The sequence below is a fragment of the Podarcis liolepis genome, assembly GCF_965112155.1.
Source record: "Podarcis liolepis genome assembly, chromosome: 9".
NCBI lineage: Eukaryota > Metazoa > Chordata > Lepidosauria > Squamata > Lacertidae > Podarcis > Podarcis liolepis.
The window spans coordinates 21,162,215-21,189,750 of record NC_139564.1 but is presented as its reverse complement, the minus strand read 5'-3'; the positions used below and the strand labels follow the sequence as shown (position 1 = coordinate 21,189,750).

The 27,536-nt window shown below is 42.6% G+C and overlaps 2 protein-coding genes across 5 annotated transcripts in view; one reads left to right on the top strand and one right to left on the bottom strand.

The window, feature by feature from the left end:
* The first annotated feature begins 783 nt into the window (after positions 1–783).
* On the top strand, positions 784–7,636 carry LAMTOR3 (late endosomal/lysosomal adaptor, MAPK and MTOR activator 3). 3 transcript variants are annotated; one of them, XM_083459383.1, is made up of 7 exons: positions 784–928; positions 3,032–3,074; positions 3,329–3,363; positions 4,243–4,301; positions 5,400–5,533; positions 5,996–6,059; positions 6,808–7,636. In XM_083459383.1, exons 2-7 carry the CDS (start codon positions 3,066–3,068, stop codon positions 6,879–6,881), a joined length of 375 nt encoding a protein of 124 aa, XP_083315509.1. In that variant the 5' UTR covers positions 784–928; positions 3,032–3,065; the 3' UTR covers positions 6,882–7,636. The 3 variants fall into 3 exon arrangements, with proteins under 3 accessions (XP_083315509.1, XP_083315511.1, XP_083315510.1); XM_083459385.1 differs by having other exon boundaries at positions 909–2,677; positions 2,738–3,074; XM_083459384.1 differs by having other exon boundaries at positions 918–1,046.
* Positions 7,637–8,256: 620 nt separating this feature from the next.
* The window catches only part of DAPP1 (dual adaptor of phosphotyrosine and 3-phosphoinositides 1), a 35,588-nt gene continuing 16,308 nt past the window's right edge, over positions 8,257–27,536 (bottom strand). Inside the window, exons 2-9 of one of the 2 annotated variants that reach the window (XM_083459350.1) lie at positions 20,485–20,607; positions 19,587–19,720; positions 14,592–14,722; positions 13,251–13,298; positions 12,782–12,844; positions 12,292–12,377; positions 10,815–10,902; positions 8,257–9,646 (exon numbers count right to left, since the gene is read on the bottom strand). In XM_083459350.1, the coding sequence (XP_083315476.1) occupies positions 9,593–9,646; positions 10,815–10,902; positions 12,292–12,377; positions 12,782–12,844; positions 13,251–13,298; positions 14,592–14,722; positions 19,587–19,720; positions 20,485–20,607 (727 nt within the window). In that variant the 3' untranslated portion in view covers positions 8,257–9,592. The remainder of the gene's footprint in view (positions 9,647–10,814; positions 10,903–12,291; positions 12,378–12,781; positions 12,845–13,250; positions 13,299–14,591; positions 14,723–19,586; positions 19,721–20,484; positions 20,608–27,536) is intronic. The other variant, XM_083459349.1, reaches the window with a different exon arrangement.

Sequence of the window (27,536 nt, the reverse complement as noted above, 5' to 3'; positions counted from 1 at the left end):
ATACAAATATACAAAATATGCCAGTAAATTAAAAAATGACACCCAAAAATGTTAAGTCACGACGAAAGAAGAATGGATACAAAAACTTATGCAGAAATGGCAAAACTTACCAGAAAAATAAGAAATCAATATAAACTTTTTAGAAAAAGAATGGAAATAGTTTATTGAATATTTAGAAATAAACTCTAAACAGGTAAGAACATTGGCAGGATTATTGTAATAACCTGCAGTTTTTTAAGAGTATACATTTAAAGTAGATGAATAAATGCTTAAGTTAATTTTGAATATGCAGAAAATACAAAAAATAAATTTAAGGAACCTCAGAAAGAGGGGGAAGGAAGTCGAGTTTAATGTCAAAATGATTGTAACATTGAAATGTATAAAATTCAAAAACGACATTGTTAGCCGACACTGCAGTTGTCTGGTACCAGTCTTCCTGCACCCCAAGGAGGCTGGAATAAAACACAGTTCAGGGCGACATATCGCTGGCTCCCGTCTTCTTACTCTAGAGGAGGCTGGCAGCAGCAGCAAAAAAAAAAGGCAAATGCCGGGGTCACTCCTCGGCAGCCTGATTGAAATACACTTCCGTGTGGGAGCCTAGACCACACACAGCTGGGGCCTCGACGCTTTGCGCGCGCACCCACCTGACGCAGCAGCAACCACGCGTGCGCAGAAGCGGACGCCTCTGCGGCTTGGAATCGGACACTCTCCCGCCCAACCCCCGTCCCCTCTCCAGACCGGAAGTGGCGCGTGCGTCTGCCTTCCCGCGCCCGACGCGTCCCCGGCGCCGAAGCGGAAGCGGAAGCGACCCGGAGAAGTTGCTCTGCCTCACGCTTGGCAGTCACGCGACCTGGTAGGCGGGAGGGGGAAGGAGCTCGCTTAAAGGGAGGGCGGCCGTTAAAGGCGTTGAACCCGGAAGAAAGTGGAGGTGCGTATGGGGGACCCGACAGTTAAGAGGCCTTCGGGAGACCTGCAAGGGGAAGGGAGGGAGGGAAGGCAGGAAGGCGCCGGGTGTTGACCCTCCCTTGTCGCTGTGGGACCAACAAGTGGGTTACTGTCATTATTATTAATTATTAGGCTACGCTTACTTCATTCCGTACGCAAAAGAAGGAGTGGCGATATAATAATAATAAATAATAATAATATTTTTTATTTGTACCCCGCCCATCTGCCTGGGTTTCCCCGGCCACTCTGGGCGGCTTCCAACAAAGATTAAAAATACATTAAAATGTCAAACATTAAAAACTTCCCTGTCTTCTCCCTTTCCTAATAATTTCGGAGCTGAAGCCGAGAGCCATCGGCCCTTGTTTCCTCAACTGGGTTTGTGCAGCGACGGCGGGAAGTTTCTGGCTCCGTCGGGCTCCTTTGCCAACTTGAATACAATACTTGGGAGGGGGGCTGGGCAGGTAAACCCCCCCCCCACCCCGCGTTATCGATCACACCATTTGAATGGCAATGCCCGTCGAGGGAGCCCGACCGCTTCAAATACAGTATTTGACTGAGGGGGCTGAAGGGACCTCTGCCCTAGAAGAGTCGGCTCCTATGCAGGGAGATAATGATGGCCCTCCCTCTCCCCAACCCCAATATATAAGTACCAAATGGTGTGTATTTGGTACATTTTTGCTTTCGCCTTTTTGTCTTTGCGTGGGCGTCCAGGAAAGAACTTGGGAGAGTCACAGCCCCACCTTGGTAGACCGCCATAAGATACTGCTGGTGTTGTATCACCATTGATACTTGAAAGAGAGAGAGATTTTGGTTTTGATTTCTTATTGCTGGTGGTGCACATGACTCCCCCCCCCCATAAGCCGCAGGAGCACACATTTATGATTATGATCCTTTCACCTGCAGGTTCCAGGGCGGGTTATGACAATTTAGAATTAAAAACAGCTAAAGCAGATTACAATCACAAGAATGGGGTAGGTCAAAGGGTGTGTGGTGAAGCAGAGGAGGTCTAAAGGAAATGACTGAGCTTATCTCCAGCAACTGAAGGGCGGATCTATCTTAAGGTTGCAAAATTAGGAAATATAGTATATGTATTCTGCAATGTAATGTAAAGCGCTGAGTCGTTTCAAAGGAAGAGTAGCTGTTACTCCTTTAGCCCAGATATTGCTGCAACCTGATAGCCTTTTTTTTTTTTTTAACCAAATGGGGTCAATCCAGTTAAGCCCATGTATAAACTCTTCTGCTGCACTGGACTTTTCATCCAGCCCAACATTATCTCCCACCAACCCCTTCGGGGTGGGATTTAGCATTTGCCTGAAGAAGGGTTCTAGTGAACTCAAAAGATTGTTCACTTTTTAGTTGCTCCAAATAAAGGCTTTGGGTAGTAGTCAACTAAGTTTTACTTAAAATAGACCCATTGAAATCGATGGACTTAATAATGTAAATTACTTTCAATGGGTCTGAGTAAAACTTTGTTCAATGCCACACATACTACTACTCTTGCTATATGAATTGGTTCCTCTAATGGATCAGCACAGTAACCCTGGGTTTTTCTTTTCTTTTTGTGTGGGAGGGGGCTGTTGAAGTCCTGTAACTCTGTATGTTTTGTATTATTGTCTGGCTTTTGTTTACCATTCAGAGGGAGTTCTGTTTACAATATTTTCCTCCTCCTGTGTCTATAGGATCCCTGTAGTATAGTACATTAGCACTCCAGACAAATAAGTGGGTATACCTCGCTACTCAGAATGTTTGTGGCCACAGGAGAAACTAGGTCATTTAAAATCATTGCCTTCAGCTTATCACATACTCTTTTTGGGAGAGTTGTTCTGTTGTCTAGAAAGTCATGGTCCCATGCCTGGGTGTTGGGCTTCACAGATTTGGCTAGTCATGGGTAGGAATTGCTATGGGCTGACATTTCCCGATGCCAACTCTGCACTGAGTGACTTTGAGAATAAGCTTTGCTATGCAAGGCAAAGCACCGTAAGTGCCAAGTGTAGCAGGGGTGGTGTAGTAGAAACTTGTCTCTGCTATATTCACATAGAAGGACAAATCGTTTTGTCACAAATCATGCAACTTTTTTCCCCCAAAGGGTTTGGACTGTTCATTTGAACACTTCTGACAACATGGCGGATGTAAGTATAATTAGCACTATAATGCGCATTTTGAAGTGGCTTGTTGAATGTGACAGAGAGCTGTGTACCAAAGTATTATGCCTAAAAGAGTGGCCATTTTCCCTGCTTTCAGGGAAAGCTTATGGTGTAATGGAGGGTTCCAGTGAGTGAATATGAGTGTGAATGGAAGAGGTAGTTAATTCTCCAGTACATGACCTCTTAATGTGTGCTGTAAGTGACTAAGGTAAACAGTTTCCTTTTCTTTCCTCTTCTAGGAATTGAAAAGGTTCCTGTACAAAAAGCTCCCAAGGTAAGGTACCTATGTAGATTTACATTCTGAACTTTTGAGTTTCACATATCAGGAAACCTGTGTTGAAATTTCAAATCCAGTGCTAAACCTGTTCTCTAAATGGGACTTGGGAATAATTATCATTTATCTCAGTGCAACGTCCTTCTAAGTCAGTAATGCTTATGGAGTCAGCCTTAGTAGGATTTAATGTGTTCTATGAATTCTGTACCTTGAAAAATTGTTGCTTTCAGGTACATAAATTGGAAAGTGTTGGGGGTGGGTGGGAGCTGTGTCCCTCCACTTATTGAGGAACTTCATACTGGGGCTGTAGGATATTGCATGGAGGTACACAGCTTAAGACAGGGAAACTTGCAACACATACCAACTATGTTAGCAAGAAACTTCTGTTCTCTCCCTCTCTCACACACAGACACACACACACACACACACACACACGTGTGTGTCTGTGACTCCCAGCCTTGATTTAGTAACCTAATAATTAGGTAACCTAATGTTAATATTAAATGTTTCCAAAGTTTTGACACTACAAGCCGAGACATAATACTTCATTAGAATTTTATCATCCTTTCTCCAAGTAGAATATATGCATCTGCTTAGCTTCAAAGTTTGGTCTGTATTTCCCATCAAATTCTTTTTTGGACCAAGAATGGGAATAATTTTCTGAACCTTTAAATTCTTCAAAGGGGTTTGAGAATGTTGCAGGTTTTGATTGAGGCATTAATACAGTGCTGTAATTGTTAAATTGCAGGTTGTAATGTTAAAGTGATTAATTGATTAGCTGGGTAAGGCTAAAAAAAGATGCAGGGGGCACCATCAATGTGAAATAGTTGACAGTATTTCTGGTTAGGTTGCTAAAAATTCTACCTCATACTTTTCCAGTGTTGAGGGACTCCATGCTATTGTAGTGTCCGACAGAGATGGTGTACCTGTTATTAAAGGTAAGACCTGTACATTTATCTGGATAGGATATTTGCATCAATTTAATGGAAATATAAAATCCTTGTTTGCTCAAAAGCAAGACGTTTCCTCCTACTTTGAAATAGACAAAAACATGAAATCATTTTCACCTTTTAAACTCTTCCCTTGTGCATCCTGATTCCTAAGGGAAAATTTTAAATATAACTAGGCACACATATCCACTCCCTGTCACCCTAGTCTTCTGTTGGCTTCTAGTGTAGACATGAGTCAGCAGAGATCGCAATGCCTATTCATCAGCTGTGATGCACTTTCCTGGATAGAATAAGTGGAAGAAAAGAATACTGTTTGAGGAAGCTGTGTGTGTAAACCACTTTCTTGGTGCTTTGGTCTTTGGTGTGAGCTGGTTTCCTTCCGAGTTACATTAGAAGAAAAAGCTGCATTCAGGGCTATGTGCACTCAGGCCTCAAAACTGCAGTCTTCATTGCCATACTATACTGCATTAACCAGTGTAAAATGGCAAATGGTTGCTTGATGTTTACATGCTTTGTATATTTGTGCCTTTACAAATATAGTTGGACTATAACTTCCATCATCCCCGACCATTAGCCAGTGGTGTAGGATAATGGGAGTTGTAGTCCAACATCTTATTGGGCCCCAAGCTTCAAAAAGGCTGGTATGTTGCTTGATGATTTAATTTGTATACTGCCTTCAATTCTATTTTGGGGTGGGGAGTGAGGGAGGTACGGTTTAGGCAAGGAAAGGATGGAGATGGAGTTCAGGAAATTCTTCCTGAAGCAGATGATGGATAGTTGACCTTGGAGGGCACTTTAACTCCACTTGCTGAGCATTAGGAACCCACTGGAACACACCTTGGCTTTGTCAACAAGTTCTTCCTTTCACAGTCATGATTGTTGATTATTTTTCTTTAAAAAATGTTAACTGTGCCATAGTATTGCAAGATCTTTTGGAATTGCACTGTGCTTCAATCTCACTACACTTGCAAGGACTAGTCCCTTGAGTTTGTGCTGCTGGTTCAACTAACAAAATGCCTGTTATCTGTGCAAAATGTGTCTGTTACAATATTTGGAGACTGGCTATAGAGTGTCCTCTTGTTATAGTTGCCAACGATAATGCTCCAGAGCATGCTCTTCGACCGGGTTTCTTGTCAACTTTTGCACTCGCAACAGACCAGGGCAGCAAGCTTGGGCTTTCAAAAAACAAAAGCATCATTTGTTACTACAACACATATCAGGTAAGATGTGTTGCCTTCCTTCCAGAATTGGCGGATGAATGGATTTTGCAAGTAATGTAATGAAGCATTGTATTGGAATGGGAGGAGTGGTGTTCTGTTTCAGCAAGCAATCTGCTTGTGCCTAGCTGTTTTGGCCAATATCATAATCTGGCAAGATGTTTCCTTCACCTTTTTAATTGGTCTAGAAAATTATTGTTAACAGCACTACTTTGCTGATGCATTGTGTGCCAGTGTCTTGTAAAAATCTATTCTCATCCTTACCCCACCAATGGCTGCCAGTAATGTTGTGTAATGTTGGGCTCCAACTGCCATCAGCCCCAGGCAACATGGCCAATGGTCAGGGCTGATAGGAGTTCAGCGACAAATGGAACCTGGTTAGAACCATAAGAGGCTAGTGAACTGCCTGCTGGAAAACATTTACTGTGTGATGGATTTTGAAATGAAATGTCTTTCTTCTTGTAGGTGGTTCAGTTCAACAGGTTGCCTTTGGTTGTGAGTTTCATCGCTAGCAGCAATGCCAACACAGGTACGTCTTCAGGACTTTGCTGCCTTCAGCATCCATATTGCTAGATTTAAGTTGTAATATGTGGGTACACTTTTGGTTTTTCAAAAAGCTATGTACTTGCTTAAAAGAAAAGGGCCAGTTGCATGAATTGGCAGGCAGTTCCTCTCCAACCCCCAAGTTGTGGATAATATGATAGAAGCAGAGCCTTACAACAAAAGTCACAGTGACAGGACAGCTCCACTAGTCCCCCCACCTTGAAAAAGCCATGTGAGATTTTCCTAGGGCAGGGGATGGGCCAACTGGGAGCAAGGCATCCCTCTTTCTCTTTTCCTCCTTGCCCTGTGGACTGTGTGGGAGTGGGGAGGGACAGTTTGCCCTTGCTAGAGGTCTGGATTTCCCCCACTTGCATAAAATTATTCAGGAACACAGCTTCTCCACTCCTGTTAAGGGATGGCTCAGCAAAGGTGATTGTGTATACTGCTGCTTTGGCGCAAGGAGCAGAGTGTGGTCTCAGCACTTGAGCAAAGGCAATGAAAGCTCTTATGGGCCAGGACCAGATCCTGTGTTACCTCTGCAAGTATCTAGTTTATAGACGGTGGCAGTGAGAATGTCTTGCTCCTGTGCCCAAATGTTGGCATGAAGTTCAGTTTCCCCAAATAATGTATAGACAGGTTATCAGTTCACGTTTACAAATGGATCCTTCTAGTATGAAATATAAACTTTGTTTTTCTATCTCTTCCCTCCCCACTTTGTATATGTGTTTGTGTAGGGCTGATCGTAAGCTTGGAAAAAGAGCTTGCTCCCTTATTTGAAGAGTTATGGCAAGTAGTGGAAGTCTCTTAACCTGGCACTTTATCTCCAGAGTGAAGCATCTCTTGAGTTCTGGACAGGAGAGAGATTGATTTCTTTTTTCCAACCCACTGCCGTGTAACAAGTGTCTTGGAGCAAATGCTACTTTCTCTTGTTTTAAATAATTTAAACAAGTTGCATATAGAGCAAAATGTAGAATACGATGGGGAGAAGGGGGTTCGGGCTGCAGGTGCATTTGTTAAAACTACAGGGTATTGTGGAGACCAGCTGATGGACTCCCATGGAGTTAACTTCAGGCATGCAGAATATATTTCATAGGAAAAAAATACTGTTTTTTTCAGAATTGGCCACCTCCAGCTCACTTGGTATACGAGTAATGGGTGTGCCTGTCTTTGAACTACTACTATATGAACCGTGCAAAAATACTTTTCCCTTCCCAGTCTTGCAATGAAGGCTTCCTAATATTTGCTCACATTGTGAGGAGAAGCTTTTCTAGCATTGATGCACAATCAGTGAGTCATGGTTTGTTTGGATAGAGAAATACTAATAGCCTGGAAGCTTTTTAAAAAAACAGGTACATGCTAGTTCTCTTCAATACTGCTACAGCTGAGCTCTTACAGAGATCACATCAATCAGTGTTCTTTTTGCATACGTATTTGTAAAACAGAAGGATGAAATTTCTTGTTTTATCCCATTTCTATTTAAGTTCATGTAATTATGTTGCTTTGCTGCTTCATCTTACCTTTTTGCATGTCCCTAAACAGATTGAAATAAAAGTGTGAATAAGATGTGTAGCCTGATTATTACCAGGAAGAAGAATCTTGCAAAACAGCATTCTGGCTAACTTGCTTAGATTTGGATAGTGTTGTTTCTGTGGTGCAGATGTGGAGAGAACTTTGGCCCTCTATATGATGTAGAATTACAACTCGCCGCTGTCCGTGCTTGCTGGGGCCGATGGGGCTTATTGTTCAACAGCATCCGGAGAACCCACTCCTGCTTTGATGAGGTAAAATGAAAACCCAGGCAAGTGTAAACTTAGTTGGACACTGTGCAGAGAGAGAAGAACAGCACAATCGCTGTTTAATTCAGTGGTGCTTATTCTTAGCCCAAGTATGCAGTTGTAACCCCACTTAGCTGTGAGTAAGTCCTGTTGAATTCAATCGGGCTTCTGAGTAGGCAAGGGTAGGACTGCACTGCTATTATCTCTTTGCACTGTACTACCTATGTCCCAGGGAGAGAAGCGTGTGTCAAATTCCAGGAAAGGAAGGAAATGCTGCAAGTATCTGAGCATTGCACAAACATTTGAGACATCGTGACATTTCCCGCTAAAAGATGCTTAAAAAACAACAACACAACAGGTCCCTACTTGTGAAGCTGGACCCTGTTACTCTAGCATACAGACATGATGTTCTCTTTTCTATTTATTAGAAATTTTACAAGAGATACAAAATGCATTAAATTGTTTCAGATACAGCCTTGAAAAGCCTTCCTTCGTATGGTCCTGTTCTCTACACCTACCCTGATTCCCAGCACTCACAGTATATTTTGAAATGTTCCTGTTGCTAACACAGAAGAATATTAAATAATAAAACACAGAGAGAAAAAAAATGGTTGCTTTACAGGTGTTTTTTTTTAAAAAAAACTAGTACAATAGGCTGGTCCCCAGTTATCTTACTTTACAGTAATTAGAAGAGCGCTTTGAATGCTGTTGGCACTTATGCTCATTAACACGCACATATAAAAAGGACATTTCACCAAAATACATTGGCAGTTGCATCTGCTTTTGCATGCTTCCATGGTGACTTTATGTCTTGTGCTTGGTTTCTAAAGAGCATGTGGAAGAGGCTTGGAATTATTGGCATTGTATGCTAAACACATGCCCTCCCATGCGCTGCTGCTGGTGTGCTTCCATAAGATTTGGCTGGTCACCATGGAAGACAAAAAGCTGGACTAGATGGCAGTTTTGTCTGACGCATTTTTCATGATCCAGCAAGTGAGAGAAATAACTTCCTAATGTGGTTTTCCCTGCTAGACCAAAGAGATTTCATTGCTGGGTGCACATTCCGACACACAAGTTCCATTTGAATTAGCCAATGTCTATGGAGATGAATCTTTCCATTTGTGCTGCAGTGCACATGGGAGCAAACATTCTCAAACACGGTCATGGGTCACTAACAAATCACAGAAGTCTGTGTGGGACCAGAAGTCCACTTATGCTAGAGTACATAGTGTAAATGGCTGAGAAAACAGTCCATACCAAATGTGTAAGGATGAACATCTTCATAGGTAACACAATGACCCATTGCTATGAGAAGATCCAAGACATTTAAGCTGAAAGTTCATTCATCTGGTGCAGCAGGTGTGTGGGGGAATCACACCATGGAAGTGGAACCTTAGACATCAGCGTATGAGGATCAGCTTTTAGTGAATACGTATGATGGCTTTTAAAGAGGGTTAGACAAATTCGGGGAGCATAGGCCTTCAGTAGCCATTAGCCACAATACCTAAAAGCAGAATATCCATCTTTAAAGGTTGCATTCTTCTAGTTCTCAGATGCTGGGAACAAAGATTGGCATCTCCAACATGCCACCTTTGTAGGTTTTCTTTGGGCATCTGGATGGGCTTGATGGGTTTTTGCTTTTAACCAGTACAGAAGTTCTTGCTGTCACAATGACAGGTTTGATGGAGCATTAATTTGAACCAACCTGGGCCTTTGTGGCAGTTAAGATTTGCTGAAGAAATAGCTACGGCCTGAATGTGCCTGAGTCACGCTGGCGTGCTTGTCTCCTTATCTGCGACTACAAAAATAAAAAGAAAAACCTGGTATTAATATAACAGAGACATGAGTTTATCAAACAGGATTTTCCCCCCTTTATAATCTTCATTAAGGTGCTGCTCTTTTTTATTGTTCCCTAATCATCCAACTTGGTAGGCCTGCACTGGCAGGTAACAGAAGTTAACTGGTGGCAGCGGTGCAGATAGTTGGCCTGGTTTTGTTTATCACGCTAAACCAAACCATAGCTTAGTGCAAGCATGTGGGTTCCTGGAAGGAAGGTCCATGGCCTCTCTGGACATTTCTGCTTCTGGGCTGAGCTGTCAAGTTTTGGCTTAGAGTGACATGCAAACCAGGCTACTGTTTTCGCTATGTGCTGCACAAGAAATAACAGCCTAAACATGTGCAACTGCTAGGCTTGCAATCCTTTCCTCCTGAGTCCTCTGCTGCCGTCACCCATCGCCTCCAGGGCTGAACAGCTATGCCCTCCATGTGTCATCCAAGGTAGCCCCCTCACATCTGTTGCCCTCCTTCCTCAGTATAGCTATGCCCGGTCACCTCAGTGAGCGGGGCTAGATGCCCACACCCTAGTGTACACTTATAAACAAACCGTGGCTACAATTCAGCCTGTGGAGCAGGGATTCAGTTATTTCCTTCTTTATGGTTTTGTCTCCCTCCACCAATGAAGCTCCAGGTTGGAGGCTACCGAAGTCGTCTCAGATGCAGTGCAAAAGAGCAGCAAATGGAATGGAAAACTGGGTCTGTGTTGCACAGAAGCACCATGACTTCTGCACTGGCTTTTGGATAGGAAAATAGGAAGTTGCCTTACCCTGAATCAGAACATTGGCCCATCTAGCTAACTCAGCGTTGTCTAAACTTTATACTCTCTGAGAGTGGCTCTCCAGGGTCGCAGACTCACTCCTCTGTGTGGAGAGGCTGGGTACGAAATGATATTGTTTAGGTAAAAGCATGTGCTCTATATTTCTGAGCTACAGACCTAGACCTCCTTAGTTTATATATTTGTTTAAAGGCTAGGGATATCACTTTCTCTTTTTACATGCATAGTAAGGCCAGTGAGGAAATAAAGGGTTCGGCGTTACACATTTTCAGCATGAAATGTTTCCTTTTATCTTAAATGCACCAAGCGAAAGCTAAAACACTCATCTGAACTTGAGGGATAGGCACTTCCTTACCAGTTTCCATTGCAGTATTTTAATCCATTCATCTGCTTCTACTCCAGTCTTTGCATAAAGGTAATAGGTTCTCAGTGGGAATACTAAACTGTAAAAAGAAAAATTGTAAAAAGACTTTGTATCACAAGCATAAGCAATACTAGCTGCAGCCAACACCCACACCCCATTTTACCAAAGAAGAATTGAAGCTAAAGTTTGGTTTTAGTTTTGGTTTGTTTTATTTAAAAAAAAACAAAAATGATCCCACTTTTATTCCAAGTAAGAATTCAAAGCAGCTAACATTAAAAAAACTGAAAAGAAGGGTCAAAACACCAAAGTAAAACACAGAGCCAGTGGCAAAATAAATAAAACCAGCTGAAAAAGACATTTTCCCTCTGTCACTTCATCAGCATACAGAATTAACTTAGGGTCTTCAGCAGCACTGCTGGCTTTGGCTACATACACAAAACCAGCTTAAAATGCTTCTCTTCTCAATTTGGAACAAAGTTGGATTGCAGGAAAACATGTTAAAATGCAGCATATTTCCTAAGGAACTACAGGATAGATACAGATTCTGGATAATGTAGATTCAGTATACTACTTCCCAGACCCACAATGGGAACACACTGGATCCAGAGTAAACAGAGGGTGTACACCAGGCATGGCCAAACTTGGCCCTCCAGCTGTTTTGGGACTACAGTTCCCATCATCCCTGACCACTCGTCTGGTTAGCTAGGGATGACGGGAGCTGTAATCCCAAAACATCTGGAGGGCTGGGTTTGGCCATGCCTGGTATATATATAGCCTTGAAGGAGAACTGGAGATTTAGAAATATGTCCCTTTTTCATGTGTTAAATGCTGGAGGAGGGTATAATTGGTTAAAAAAAAATTAGAACATTTTAAAGCATATATATTATTTATCAACAGAATTTTGTAAGGGTACGTGCTTCAGGGCATTTTTGAATAGCCAAGGTTCTGCATGCAGAAAACACAACAAATGTGGAACTCAAAGGCTGCCTTGGTTAAGAATAAGCTCATTCATAGACACAAAGGGAGTTGCCTTATACCGAGTCAGACCACTGGTCCATCTTGCTCAGCATTATCTGCTCTGACTGATAATGGCAGCTGTCCAGGGCTTCAAGCAAGAGTCTTTTCCAGCCCTACTTGGAGATGCTCTCTGCTAGCAAAACAGATATTCTGCCACTGAGGGATGCCCATTCCCCCATGCTAAGCCACAGTAAGACAGAAAGCAAGAAGAATAAAGTCAAGGAAGGGGCAGCTGTAGTGTAAAGCTGTTGAGACACCAAGGAAAGCAGGAAAATCACTCCGTGGAGTTCAGAGAAGGGGCTTGTTGATGGGGCTGGTAAATTGAAAGAGTGCGCATTCACTGGGCTCCTGAGACGACAGACTAATAAATTTATTGTCTTCATTTGTGATAGTTCACGAGTATTGAAGTAATTTTACAAACACAGCAATTTTCATCTAGGTCTCAACTTACCAAAAACAATTGACTTTGTCCTGGGAATAGTCAAACTGCACAGCTGAGCATTCTGTTAGGTCGAGCGCTCTGATTGGCTCTGTGGACTTAAAAGTAAGTTATCTTTGAAACAATCATTCTTCCCCCTCCCCCTGTAATGAGCACAACCCCCAACTCCCCAAATAAAGATGCCGAGGAATAAGTGGGGCCCTGTCTGCACAAGCACTGTTACCCACATATATACTGGCACCCACCTATATAATAAAGAAGCGATGCTTGCGTCATCCACCCACTCCGCATTTTGACTGAACTGACAAGCCAGAAATGACTAAGACTTCCACGGAGTAATGTGAAGCGTGTGGGAACCACTGGGAGCCATTAGCGGGAGGGTGTTTGCTTGGCAAAATTGCCTTTGGCCCACATGATTTGGAAGGATCTCAACACTCATGTCCATATGCAACAAACTCAAGGGATCAAAACATGGCCGCCCAAGTGCAACTTGCCAACTCACCGTCTGGTCTTTGTAATATTTCAGCTCATTTCTATGCAATGTAAACCACCTGGTTTTCCAATTCTGAAAGAATAAAGAGGGTGATATTAGAGGAACTTAGGCATTTGAAAAAAATACAAGAATGAAAATGGCAACACAGGCATTGAAAATGAGCTCCCTTTCTTCTCTTCTGCTTCTGAACATGTACATAGTACTAACAACCATGTACTTGTTGCTGTGCAGGTCATATGTATTATTTTATGATTATTACCAGGGCTTCTTTTCAGCCAGAACTCACTGGAACTCAGTTTCGGCACCTCTCAGGTGGGCTCCATTGCCATGTTAAGAGAACAAGAGATGTTCCTAGTGAATTCCAGCACCTCTTTTTCTAGAAAATAGCTATTTTTTAATTAATAAACTATTATTAAATTTGCATTGGCTTTCTACACAGAAGGAAAGGAGAGGCACACAAGTCACTGACATTTCTTACCTTAACTATTCTGCCTTGTTTCGTCAAATATCCTTCTTTTGTGCCTAACTGCAAGGAAAGAGGTAAAGGTTAACAAAAAGGATGGGGATGAAGGCAGGAAGAAGTACACATTAGCCTTGATCATGGTCTTTACACAAGCTGGCGAAGCAAAACACAGCAGGAGCTTTTATGACCTCATAACTGTCTGTTCATTTTAGCCTTAAAACTGGGTCACTGTGTTCTCTGCCAAAAGTATGGGCCCCTGTCTACACCTGAGGTAAACACACAAAATAATTCTGTTGGTTCTGATGAAATGACACCCTCTTGTATCACAGATTAAACCAGGCACTTGTCATAGTCTCTGAGGTATATGCTGTCAAAGGGCACAGAGGGTCAAATTTTAAATAAATCCTAGGGCAATTCAGCATTGTTTGACTTCCAACAATGTGTTTATTGTATATGTGCAGTAACGTGGCACTAAATGCTGAACTAGGCCTTGATAGCTAACAGCATGATGTGTCTCAGATGGTCAAAGACCTTTAATGACACAGACAAGAAAGCAGAAGTGGTTTTTAAAAAACCAAAAAAAACCCCTTCCAGGCAATGACAGCCCTTGTTCTCTACAAGGACTATTATTATTATTATTATTATTATTATTATTATTATTATTATTATTATTATTTCACTTTCAATTGTTTCCCCTATGAAGCTTAAGGCAGCATACATGGTCCTCCATTTTTTTCCTCACAACAACCGTGTGAGGTAGGTTACAATGATAGACTCTGACTGAACCAAGGTCACCCGATGAGCTTCATGGCTAAGTGGGGATTTGAACATTGGTCCCACGAGTCCTAGTCTGACACTCTAACAACTCACCACAAATAGCCAAGCTCAAATAAAGAAATAATACTGTGCTTTTAGTAGGGTTGCCATATTTTGAAGAGCAACAAAAGAGGACACAGTTGCCAACTTCTACTTTTAACTTTGGATCGCTATGACAACTCTACCCATGAAAAGGAGGATGTGTCCTGGAAAAAGAGGTCATATGGCAACCCTACTATGCATTATTTATAATACCTCAAGGATCCTAGAATGAAATTATCAGCAGCCTGAGACTGGGATCACTTATTGAACGAATGACTGAGATAAGATTCGAACCAGGAACCCCTGACGCAGTTCACACACCCTAAGGGCCAATCTAGATGCAATGACAAAGATGCTGTTTGCAAATTGCAATCAGAGGAAAGGGAGGGAAGGTGACTAGATACAATCAGGACCCACATTGCAGACCTGGAGGAAAACTATAAATCTCCCCCCAAGCTGCTGCTGAACAGTGAGTAACACTTAAAAGCAGTGACTCACTGACGGCGCGTTGGGGACAAGGTCAGTTTCCGTCTTTCCGGTCTGCATTGCCGTGTGAACCCGCACAGATTCATAAATGGAGGGCTCTTCCACCATCTTCGGATATGGGTTCTTCAATATAATCAGGGTACCTAAAAGAAAGTGAAAGCTAAGTGACCTGTACAGAAAAGGAAAATGCAGCCACTACCCTGCAGGAAACACTCAAAAAAACAAAATTGCAGATGAGCTGGCAGCAGATCAAGCAATAGTTCAAAAAAGCCACAGGATCAAGCCAATTGAGAGACCTAAATGAATCATATAGTTTAGTCCCTTACCCTTGACACAGGATATTTATTAGAGTGCAGTAGGCACACAACTTACGTGGGGATCAGGGGGTTTGTAAGCAAAGGCAAAATTGAGCAAATTCAGGAAGACCCACAGAATCAGCCCTACCTCATTGGGCTCTGGGAAGGGAGTGCGAGGCCTCTGCAAAGCCTTCCAGAAACCTTGATGTGTGTCTCAGAAAGAGGTGGTTTCATAAGCTTGGTATCACAATGGAAAAGGACTACCTCCAGGTTGTCACAAGAAGAAGAGGAGGAGGAGGAGGAGTTTGGATTTGATATCCCGCTTTATCACTACCCGAAGGAGTCTCAAGGCGGCTAACATTCTCCTTTCCCTTCCTCCCCCACAACAAACACTCTGTGAGGTGAGTGAGGTTGAGAGACTTCAAAGAAGTGTGACTAGCCCAAGGTCACCCAGCAGCTGCAGGTGGAGGAGTGGAGACGCGAACCCGGTTCACCAGATTACAAGACTACCGCTCTTAACCACTATACCATGTTGGCTCCTCACAACCATAGCAAGCTGTGGCACAACCAAAGACCTTAGCTCATGGGCAGGTGAGGTCTATGTGTCCCAGCAAATCTTGGAGTGCCACACCCTGAGATTACGTGCCACTTCTTTGGTACCTCTTAAAACATTGTCCCCCTCAAGCAGACCTTCGGCTGGACCAGCCACTGACCTGCCAATGTGGTGCAATCTTCTGTCAGGCAGTTAAGTAGTGGAGAAAGTCTCTCAAGAACCTGGTGTGGCATGCTGGGGTGGGGCGAACTGCCCGGCAGTGCGCGCAACACCCAAAATGGATGCACACATGGCGTACAATATGGACGCACAGACAGTACTGCCAGGCCTCAGCCACCCTACAGCTGGAGGGATGGAAGCGGGCGGACAGCGCGGAGCCTGCGGGCACCCAAGACGCATGGCTCGGGTGCGTTGCAGGCCTCACAGTGAGTGCCGCCTACCATTTTGTCACACACACCCCTCAGGGTGACACCCGGGACAGACCACACACCTCCTTCCTATGCCCCTGAGGCATTTTCTCCTCTTAGTCGCTGTTATAATGATAGGCAGCAGCCACATTACCCTGAGTGTGACCTGTGTCACCTTCCCCAAGGCAACACAAGAGCTTTGCAGAATTTTAATTGGGCAAAGGAAGGTTTGAGATTTTTAATCTATTGAGCCGTTTTTTAAATCTCCCACGCTTTGTGGAATGTGGATCGCTTGCATTATGATCTTGGGAATTATTTAGCTCAAGTGTCAACCTTCTGTTCCTGAGTATTGTTTCACAGACGCAAGCAAAGTGGAAGTGGTACTGTGAAGTTCAACGCCTGTTTTCCAGCTGGTGGCACTGTCCATTTTAGGCACATGAAAGGAGCTTCACAGAGCTCGCAGAATCTGATTAGGGAGCTGGTAAGCCACTGGGCAAGTCTATCATTCAACACTGGAGATCAGATTCACTGATCTCAGGCGGCATTAACTCCTTAACTGTTAATGGATCTAGCAGATGGCCGGGGAATTGGTGGTGGGGCAAGGATGGAACAATTGTGTGCAAGGTTAATCAAAAAAGAATTAGGGTGTATAAGTGGGATAGGCATTTATTCTGTTGTATTTTTAACAGTTTACAATGGAGGGGAGGGATGAAGGATTTACATTGGGCAGGGAAGTATCATTTTTCTGTTTCTTTTTCTATATATATTTGTTTGCTGAATATACTGAAATGATTGTTCATTCTATTTATATTGTGGTGACCTATGGCTTTCAGCAATAAAGTTTTATTCAGTCATTCAAAAATAAACCAATTACTGTATAATCTAGCTTTTAAAATCAAGCTGAAATCAACGGCTCCAAGATAAAATAACATAGTTCTAAAAGGTCTGGAAGATTAAATGCATTTTCACCTGATGCTAAAAGCATCTTAATGCAAGCACAATACAAGTTTCATTGGGGAGGGCATTCTATAATCTGGGCACAATCAGCAAAAAGGCCCTCTGCTTAATAGTCATCCACTTCACCCCTTTAGGTAGGGGAAACTGGAGAAGGCCCTTCCATGAAGAACTTAATGTCCAGGCAAGTATAATAGGGGCTGGTGATCTCTCACCCACCCACAACGGGTTGTATCCAAAATAGTCCCAACTGCACAAAGACTTCCACTTGTGCAATTGAATTTACCCTCCCTCTCCTTTCCCTGCATAACCCCTAAATCTGCTTGAGATTTGGGGAAAATCCCAGAACAGATTTGGGGTTGGGTGGGGCAAGCAGAACTCCTTCTGTCAATAGGATGACTTTGATGGATATTATGCAAGTCTTTTATAGGAGGGACCCGGGTGGCGCTGTGGATTAAACCACAGAGCCTAGGACTTGCCAATCAGAAAGTCGGCGGTTTGAATCCCCGCAACAGGGTGAGCTCCCGTTGATCGGTCCCTGCTCCTGCCAACCTAGCAGTTCGAAAGCATGTCAAAGTGCAAGTAGATAAATAGGTACTGCTCCGGAGGGAAGGTAATCAGTGTTTCCATGTGCTGCTCTGGTTCGCCAGAAGCGGCTTAGTTATGCTGGCCACATGACCCGGAAGCTGTACGGCGGCTCCCTTGGCCAGTAAAGCGAGATGAGCGCCGCAACCCCAGAGTCGGTCATGACTGGACCTAATGGTCAGGGTTCCCTTTATCTTTCTTTTTTATGCAAATCTTTTATTTGACCATTGATATCCCATCTTCCATCCACAAAGCTCAAGGCAGTATCTACAAGATTCCCAGCTGGTCTCTCACCCAGATACTGCCCAGACTCATACCTACAAACGGCAAAGATAATGTTGCACCGATTTTTTAGTCTTTGGTTTTATTTCTGGAAGCAATAAACTTGGGAAGCTTTGGGAAAGGGACTTATATTTGTACTGTTGATTGTTCTTCCTCTCCAGCGAAGAAAAGGATAAATGACAGGAAGGTGAAATCACTCCTGACACATAGGACTTATGGTGGTCCAGACCATGCAAAGACAGGAAGAGACAGGGCTGAGTAGAGGACTGGAGTAGAATTAGGGCATGCTAAAGCAGGCCATTGGTTTGTATATGTCCCACATCCACCAACCTCTCACCAAGCAAAGGAATCCTCCGATGGATCTTTCTTTAAACCCCAAAATCTGAACAAAACTAATGTGGGCATGTAGGGAGCTGATTCAGAAAAGGATATCCCCTTCACAAAGGCCACAGGGGCAGGATTCTGTCAAAGTATGAATTAGAGCCCAGGACTGCTCATAGTCCTTGACCAGCTCTGCTTCTTTCAGGTTAGCTAGATATTTTAGTGCTCTTGAATTTCAGTCCCCATAAATCTTATTTGCCAGCTAATCAGTTGATAATTGGAGCCTTTATTTTCCTTCTGGACCAATACCAAGCACTGCAGGGGGGAGAGGACCTCGGTCACCTCTTGTGTTAAATAACAAACCTATTTAGGAGCTGTTTAACAACAGAGCTCAAGTTTCAGGGCACTGAGTCAGTCGGGGCCAAGTCAATGGGGGTTTAACACTCATGTCAGGAAATAGATATGACACTTCAAAGAGATTAAACCCTTTCTGGCCTGGAAAGCAGTGGCTCTTTAAAACTGCACCAACACCAGACCCAGGGGCTACTCTTGGTTCTCTATTACCCCTTTCATCACTAATCGGATAAGATCTATTGAAATGTAAATATTAAGCAAGGAGGATAAATTCTTGATCCAAAAAGCAATACATACAACAATGCTTGTAAAAATAAATTAATAATAATAATAATCAGACTTAACTGTTGCATCAGGAATCTACTGGCAGCACAATCCTATACATTGTGAAGTGAACCCCATAAGAAAACCCCATTGATAGGAATGGAAACAAACCCCATTGATGTCAATGAGATTTGTTCCCAGGCAAATGTGCATAGGGTTGCAGCCTTCAGAAAACAATAAGTTTTCGGATAACACAGAGTTGGGTTCAATGGGAAGAGCTGCCCTCTGGCTGAAGGAGTCTTTCCCTCGGAGGAACCTTTGGGTCCAAACCCATAGAAGCCAAGAGATGCCAGGGCCTGGGGGGCAGCCTTAACAAAGCACCTGCATGCTGTCATGAGGGAGTGTCTTCATCTGCTGAATGCCCTATAGGGCATGTATTTTTCCATAGCCAGCAGTTTTAAAGTCCCTCTTGTGGACTAGGCTGAGAGGGTTTAACTTCCCCACCCACTGCAGTGCTTTGTCTACTATTTTATTGTTTCATATCACTTCATTTCATTTTTGATGCCACCACCGAATCGGTAGGATCTTGGGGTGCCAGAAAAAATGAATGCTTGACCTGGTTGGACTGCAACTCCCATCAGACTCAGCTAGAGCAGAGATAGAAAGGGATGGTGGGCATTGCAGTCCAAAATACCTGTTGGCTATACCCTGATATACAACATATTGTGCTTCTGCACAATTGGTGGATTCTGTCATATCCTAAAAGAGGGAAGAAGAACAGAACTAATAAAACAAAGGAATATCCAGGTGTATAAAGAGATACTCAGCTCCTACTCAGAATTGAACTCTTGAAATTAATGGACATGACTAACAGAAGTCCATTCATTTACATAGATCTACTCTTAACTTAGGTCAGACACAACCCAGGTTAACAAATATAATCTAAAATATTTTTAACAGCTAGATGGATACATAAGCAAATGTAAGTTACCTGTCTCGCTGCCAATTAAAGGCTGATTTGCAAAGTGCATGATCAGGTCTCTCAAGCTTAGAAACTCGTTAAAACCAAACTTGTATGAAGACCCAGTGTACTCCACGTGAAAATGTTTCACAGAATCCCTTGCTCTGAAACAAAAATAAGGCTGTTGAAACATGAAATATGCATTCTTCTTAGCTCAGGAAGGATAGTAAATTTTATGGAGATATCAAGACACCAGGTGAGCCATCAGAGAAGACAGCCCTTTGTACGCATGAGCGGCTTGTTCCTAGTCTATCCTTACAGCCTCCCTCCATCTGCCCATTGCATCCCACCAATCACAAGAGTTAGTTGCCCATTTTCAGCAAGTCCAGTTTCATTTTCTGTTGTCCCATTATTGCTGTTCCCATGGCATACAGAGCAACCACAGTGGAAAGTAGATGGGGGCTAGATGGGGTAGATAGAAGCGATAGGTATGTGGGAAGGCAGACAGGTAGGTAGGTAGATGGATGATATCAATATCACACCAGGCTCTCAAAGCTAGCCAGCTCAACATTGAGCATTCAATGATGGTGTCAGGCAGATCTCATTTGGGAGTATATTGAATAGTCACATGCCATTACAGTAAAGGCCCTGTCTGTCGTAACCCAGACACCAAATATACGATAGAGATGGGACATCATCATCATATTAACAACAACAACAACAACAACAACAACAACAACAACAACAACAACAAATAAATTTCTTATACCCTTCCCATCTGACTGGGTTGCCCCAGCCACTCTTGGCAGCTTCCAACAAAAATACAGGAAAAACAGGAGGAGGAGGAGGAGGAGGTGGTGGAAAGGAAGGTCACAGCTGTTGATCTCAACAGTATGGGATGACGTAAGGGATAGTGATGATACTGTACCTTACTGAGAGAGAGTAAAGATCAGCCTTGCCATCGCTCTTCCTTAGGAGGTAGCTTCCATCACTGCCATTGGAAAGAAGAAGTGCCTCTGCTGCATGACGAGTAAGACTGTCATGGTACCACCTAACAAAACATCAAAGTTCAGCATCCATTAGCTACTGTATTGTTAGCTGTAGTGGTGGTGGTGGTGGAGAGACTTTTCTGTTATGAAAATCTCATAAGATCAAATTTTCATGGGGTAGCTGTGTTACTCTGTTACAGCAAAGAGCAGCAACAGAGACTTGAGGAAGATTATTATTATTTATTATGCCATAGGTTTTCATGAGCCAGTGCCCACATCATCAGGCATGGAATGTGATCTGAGATAGACAGATAGATAGATAGATAGATAGATAGATAGATAGATAGATAGAGAAGAACAGGATCTGACTGGACTGAATCCTGAACTTCACCAACCCTCCCTCTCTCTCTCTCTCTCTCTCTCTCTCTCTCTCTCACACACACACACACACACACACACACACACACACACCGTGGTGACTTGGCATCACCATAACATCTAAAGAACTTAAAAAGAAAGCATTGGGATCACATTCTAAGTGCACTCCTAATTGCTTTTTCCTTTCCTTTGTATGGGCAGCTTGTGAGCTGTGTCTGCAGTGGAAGATTCTGCCCCCCTTTGTAGTCTCTGCTGCCCTTCATTCCAACCCTCCCCCCCCAAAAAAAAAAAAATTATAGGCAAGCATTGGAACAACTGGAATCTCTCGCTGCTTGGAGAGTGGGCTGTTGTGTAGAAATGTCTACCATATAGACTCTACTGAGCAACTACACAAAGAACATCTAAGGATCACTTTAAAAGAGAAACCTGCCAACCACTCCACATATCTACCTGGGTGCATCTTCCACCCACCCACCATAAAATCTATCGTCTACAGCCAACAAGCCCTACAGTACGATGACATCTGTGTGGCTGACCATCCAACAGAGACTTCCAACTTAATGATTTATACCAGGGATTTCTTAAACTATAAAACCTGCCCCAGTGAAGTGGAGAAGCTAATCAACAAACCCAGACTGGTACCCAGGAATACCAATACTCCCCATGAGCCCCAAGAAAATTTATACAAAATAATACACTTTTCCTGACACAGAATTTTGAATGTCTGAACGCCCTTTTTTGCAGGCAGTGGAGGAGTAAGAGATTAGATATAAAGATACACACAGAGACTTTATGATATCCGTATCCAATATCGTTCTGTTCACCCCACCACCACCCCATTGGTATGCTTTTCCATGTGCAAAGTTCACTGTCATTCTTATGTTATTTATTTTAACAGGTGGGTTAGGCTGAAAGAAAGGAATCTGCCAAGCATAGTGTTAAGAATTTGTTCAAGGCATTTTGCTGCCTGAAGCACATCCTACTAGACGCCTCCCCACCCCCACCCATAGCTGTCAACTTTTTCCTTTTCTTGCAAGGAATCCTATTGAAATAAGGGAATTTCCCTTTAAAAAAGGGAAAGGTTGACAGCTATGTCCCCACCCCAAGGCAAGCTGTGTGATACCCAAGACTGGCCAAGTAATTTTGACACCCGAGACAGAAAACCCTACAAGCAACTCTGCACCCCACCTCTCTTCCTGGCTGTAAAATGACAACAAATACCTAACAACCTACTACCTTTTCAAGACACCCTAAATCAGCTGCCTGGTGCAGTCACCTTTCTCTCTGCAACGTTTGGGCCGCTCCTGATTTTACTTATTCATATATTTTCTTATCTACCCAGTAACTCCAAGGCAGGTTACAGCAATGGAAGAAACAGTTATAAAAAGATAAAACTGTTATAATGATAAAAACCAGTATGGTATGGTGATTAGAGTGTTGGCCTAAGAGCGGGGAGGTCAGAGTCCAACTCCCCATTCGGCTGTGAAGCTTGCTGGGTGACCTTGGGTCAGTGGCAGCCATTCAGCCCTCCTTCCCGCCCTCCCTCTCAGAGTTGTTGTGAAGATAAAATGGAGAGGAGCAGAACCACGTATGCAACCTTGAACTCCTTGAAGGAATGGTAGGATACAGCCACAAAAATAAATAAATAAATAAATAATAAGCAGGGCTTTTGTTCCAGCCAGAACTCACTGGACCTCAGGTGAGTTCTGGCATCTCTCTCTCAGGTGGGTGCCATTGTCATTATAAGAGAAAAAGGGAGGTGTTCATAGTGAGTTTCAGCACCTCTTTTTCTACAAAAATAGCATCATTGTTGTTGTTTAGTTGTTTAGTCGTGTCCGACTCTTCGTGACCCCATGGACCAGAGCACGTCAGGCACTCCTGTCTTCCACTGCCTCCCGCAGTTTGGTCAAACTCATGCTGGTAGCTTCGAGAACACTATCCAACCATCTCGTCCGCTGTCGTCCCCTTCTCCTTGTGCCCTCCATCTTTCCCAACATCAGGGTCTTTTTCAGGGAGTCTTCTCTTCTCATGAGGTGGCCAAAGTATTGGAGCCTCAGCTTCACGATCTGTCCTTCCAGTGAGCACTCAGGGATGATTTCCTTAAGAATGGAGAGGTTTGATCTTCTTGCAGTCCATAGGACTCTCAAGAGTCTCCTCCAGCACCATAATTCAAAAGCATCAATTCTTCGGCGATCAGCCTTCTTTATGGTCCAGCTCTCACTAGCACTAGTAATAAGTAAATTTGTTCCAAACGGAACCAAATAGTATAAACTTGGCAAAAGAGGTGGGATGAACGAAACAAAAATGCTTTACCTGTCAAAGGTCGGGTTAAAGTGCCTTCTGTGCGTCCATGTGTAAACCAGTGGTTTCAACTGCACAAGACATTCTCGAACCGTCTTGGCGAGTTTCTAAATCCGTATTTCCTGAAGTCTTATTTTCCAGGAAGCCATCTTATTGTTACACTTCCCCTTTTGGACAGATGAAGCATGCCAGAAATGCTGCTGTGCTGAGCTACATATATACTTCACACACCCCTCTGCACGCAGCCAACCTCAATAATCTACTACATATTACACGCAGTAGGTATTTAGTGACCCAAGCTAGGCAGTAAAATGCAAGATGTTTTAGATATAAAACCAGTGTAATTGAGCTGTAGAAACAGAAGGAAGGACCAAAGATGCAGTAGCGTTCATAAATATCAATCTTTTGCACAGGGCATTAGCAATCTGAGGGTCACATATTATTATTATTAATTGTTGTTATTACTATTACTATTATTACTATTATTGTTATTATTATTAAAGGAAGAACTTTACGAATATTGGTATTTTATATAGATACATAATATGTGGCCACTGTCCTGTGAAATCTCAGAAGTCGAAGAGGGCCAAGTAGAGTTCCTTACCATTATATATGGTAATGCCCATGACTTTATCTCAATTCACACCACAGCCCAGCCTTTTTCAACCTGGTGCCCCTGAAACCAGCCCCACTCAGCTCCCATTTTTGCCTCATTAACCCAATTCAATATCCCATAATGTAACGGACTAGGGAGCAAAACCCTCCACACTAATAATCCTGGCCATTTAAAAAAGCCAAAATGAGGCTACATGCATTTGCGTAATATGCTGTTATTTTTATTAGTCACTTTTGTACTCTGCTTCTTCAAGACTCTGGAAGATGAGGATTCAAATCCCAAATCAGCCATGAAGCTTGCTGGGTGGACTTGGGGCAGTCACTCAGCTCAAACGACCTCACAGGGTGCTTGTGAGGATTAAATGGAGTGGGCTGCATTGGGGAAACCATGAGCTCCTTGGAGGAAAGCTGGAATATAAAGGTAATAATAAACACAAAGACTGAGGCAGCTCACTACATAAAAAAATAAATCACAAGCTATTGTGCTATCAATAAGGTAACACAATTTAGTGTTGTGTTGTCAGAAGAAATGTGCTCATCAAAGGTTGTGGTGTCATGATAAGGAGACATAATCTACATGTGGAAGGGTCTAGGTTGGCTCCAGCTAAGACCGGGAAGGCATGTCTGAAACCCAGAGGAGTCGCTGCCTGTCAGTCTACACCAACCTTCACCAACCAGATGTTTTGGACTACAAGTCCATTCAGTTCTAGCCAGCACAGATGTTGGTGGAGACTGGGGCTGATTGAGGTTGTCCAAAACATATAGTGGCAGGGCTGGCTGCTGGCCTTGCCAAAGAAAAAGGATTCCAGGTTCCTGGATCGTGGAAGTGAAAGAAGCAAAGGCATATGGATTTGTCCTATCTTAATTGGAATTTGGGCTACTGGGTTAAGCTACTGGGATAAGCTCAATACACAGAACCCTAAATAAGACAACTGAATGGTAGTTATTGGTTTGATGTGAACGATTATTGGACTAGGGGAAGGGGGAGGTTTTGTTTGTTTTTATATGTTCATTAGTGGGCCTGACTATTGCTTTGTTTATTATTAGAGCACAGTGGTACCTTGGTTTGCATATGTCTTGGTTTGCATACGTTTTGGATTACAAACACGGTAAACCTGGAAGTGCGTGTCCCGGTTTGCAACCTTTTTTTGGATTACCACCTTCTTTTTTGGATTACGAACCAAAATTTTTTGGAGGCCCCATTGGCGAAAGCACACCTTGGCTTATAACCTGCTTTGGTTTACAAACGGACCTCCGGAATGGATTATGGTTGTAAACCAAGGGTATCACTGTATGCTTTATTCAATGGATGTTATACGAAATCTTAATGTATTATATGATTCCGCCACACCCACCCTTTTCCTGTTATGGTAATATGTATTGTATATATATTTTCTCTGTAAGTCACATGGAGACCTTTGGGGGTCTAATAAATCTAATAAACAAAATGAAAATGCTAAGATTAGAAGCTACTCCGACAAGCCCCTACACAGACCCCGTAGAAAGAAAATACAGTGGAACCTTGGTTTTCGAACGGAATCAGTTCCTTAAAACCATTCTACTTCCGAAACGTGTGAAAACCGAAAATTGGAAGCAGAAGCCTCAGTACAATAGGAAAACTAAAAATAGGAGCCGTGTGGCACATTCGGCTTCTGAAAATCGTTCAAAAACTGAAACAGTTTTTTAGTGTTCGAAAGCCAAAACGTTAGACTATGGGGGGGGGTGACAAGATGGCCCCTGCCTCTCCCAAGGGCGCATGCAGTCAGTATGGGTGCCGCTCGCGCGCTGTCCATATGGGTGACCATACAGGCTGCCATACATGTGCACTCCGTACAGGATGCCATACATGTACATGCCCATGTGGCATCCCTTAAGGTTGCCTTGCAAGCGGCAGCCTGTAGAGACAGCGTGCACGAGTGGCATCCCATATGGAGCGTGCAGGCTGCTGCGCATGCGCACTTCGTACGGGATGCTGCGTGTGTGCAGTCAGTACAGGTGTCGCGCGTGTGCCACCAGGCGGTTCGCCCCGCCCCCGGTGCTGGAGAGGTTTCCTCCGCCACTGCAGAGACATTCGAAAACCGAGGTTCCACTGTAATAATATAATCATTTTATTTGTACCCCACCCATCTGACTGGGTTATCCCAGCCATTCTGGGCAGCTTCCAGCATATACAAAAACATAATGAAACATCAAACATGAAAAACTTCCCGATACAGGACTGCCTTCAGATGTCTTCTAAAGGTTGTATATTTACTTATAGTTACTTATCTCCTTGGTTTGGAGATCACAGGGCCATCCTTAACACATGTTGTGAGCTAGTTAATAAATTTCCAGAATGAGAAGCAGTCAAAGGGCAGTTCTGAGATGATCTAATAACAGGATTAGGAAGATCAGATATAGTGGGGAAGGTAGGAAATCAAGGTGGATAAAACTAAATGATTTAAAAAATAAAAAATGGGGGGGGGGTTATTTAACTCGATTTTTTTTAAAATTTAAATCAGATTTTTAAAATAATGGGAGAAGAGTTACCGTATTTTTTGCACCATAACACTCACTTTTTTCCTCCTAGAAAGTAAGGGGAAATGTCTGTGCGTGTTATGGAGGGAATGCCTACAGCTGGCATGCCTACGGATTTTCCTCCTCTAAAAACTATGTGCGTGTTATGGTCGGGTGAGTGTTATAGAGCGAAAAATACGGTAGTGGAAGAGGAGTGGAAGAAGTTTAAAGACTACTTGCAAAAACATTGTAAAATGTTGGAGTGTTAAAATGTTAAAATGTTGGAATGTTAAAATGATGCAAGATATAAAGACAATGTGGCATCAGTGACATAGGTAAAAGGAGTACGTAACAAATGTTTCAAAAGACAAGGGTAAAAAAAAACTAGATTACATTGTGTCAAATGTAAACAAAAGGATATAAAGGGAAGAATTGGAGACACATTGGGTTGAAATCTATAATATAGATCAAGATTTGAAAGAGGGTAAGATATTTGCTGAACATGGTTGTGTAAAAAGGAACACAAAAAAGGGAGATGTGAGGAAGTCAGGAAGAAGGGTTATGAAAATAACAAGTAAAAAATTGGATTTTTATGTCTTTTTTCATGTTTTTTTTCTTTATTTCCTATCTTTTTTAGGTTTTTTACTGTATTTTTCTGTTTTGTTTTGAGTGTGATGATGATGTTTCTTTTAAGGTTTGATTGGAAGGTTTCTTTTACTGTTTAAAATTTCAATAATATTTTTTAAAATAAAATGCTTTTGGAGGAAAAATATTTCTACAGATAGGTTTCTATTTAAGTTACATTATAGTCCAAAAGCTATTCATCAGGAAATAAGGATTTGTTTTAAGTTTTTCATGTGTGCTAAAACTCAGTCTAAGGTTTTTAAAACAACAGCAACGTTCAACCACATCAGTTAACAAACATGGATACATATGCTATAATGTTACTGCATTAGTTAAATAAATTGTTTAAATTGTTATTAAGGAAATGATTGTTTTTCTCCTTCCAATAAAGTACAGCAGAAAAGTTGTCCACATATAAACAGTTAACTTATTAAACCTCACAATAATTTCATAATTATCTGTCTATGTATTTCTAATAGCATAACCAAATCAGTAATTTTTGATATAACTGTAAAAACTACACTGAATATTTATTCCAAAAATGAAACCTTCCTCTGGTTGTAAATATTAAAATTAT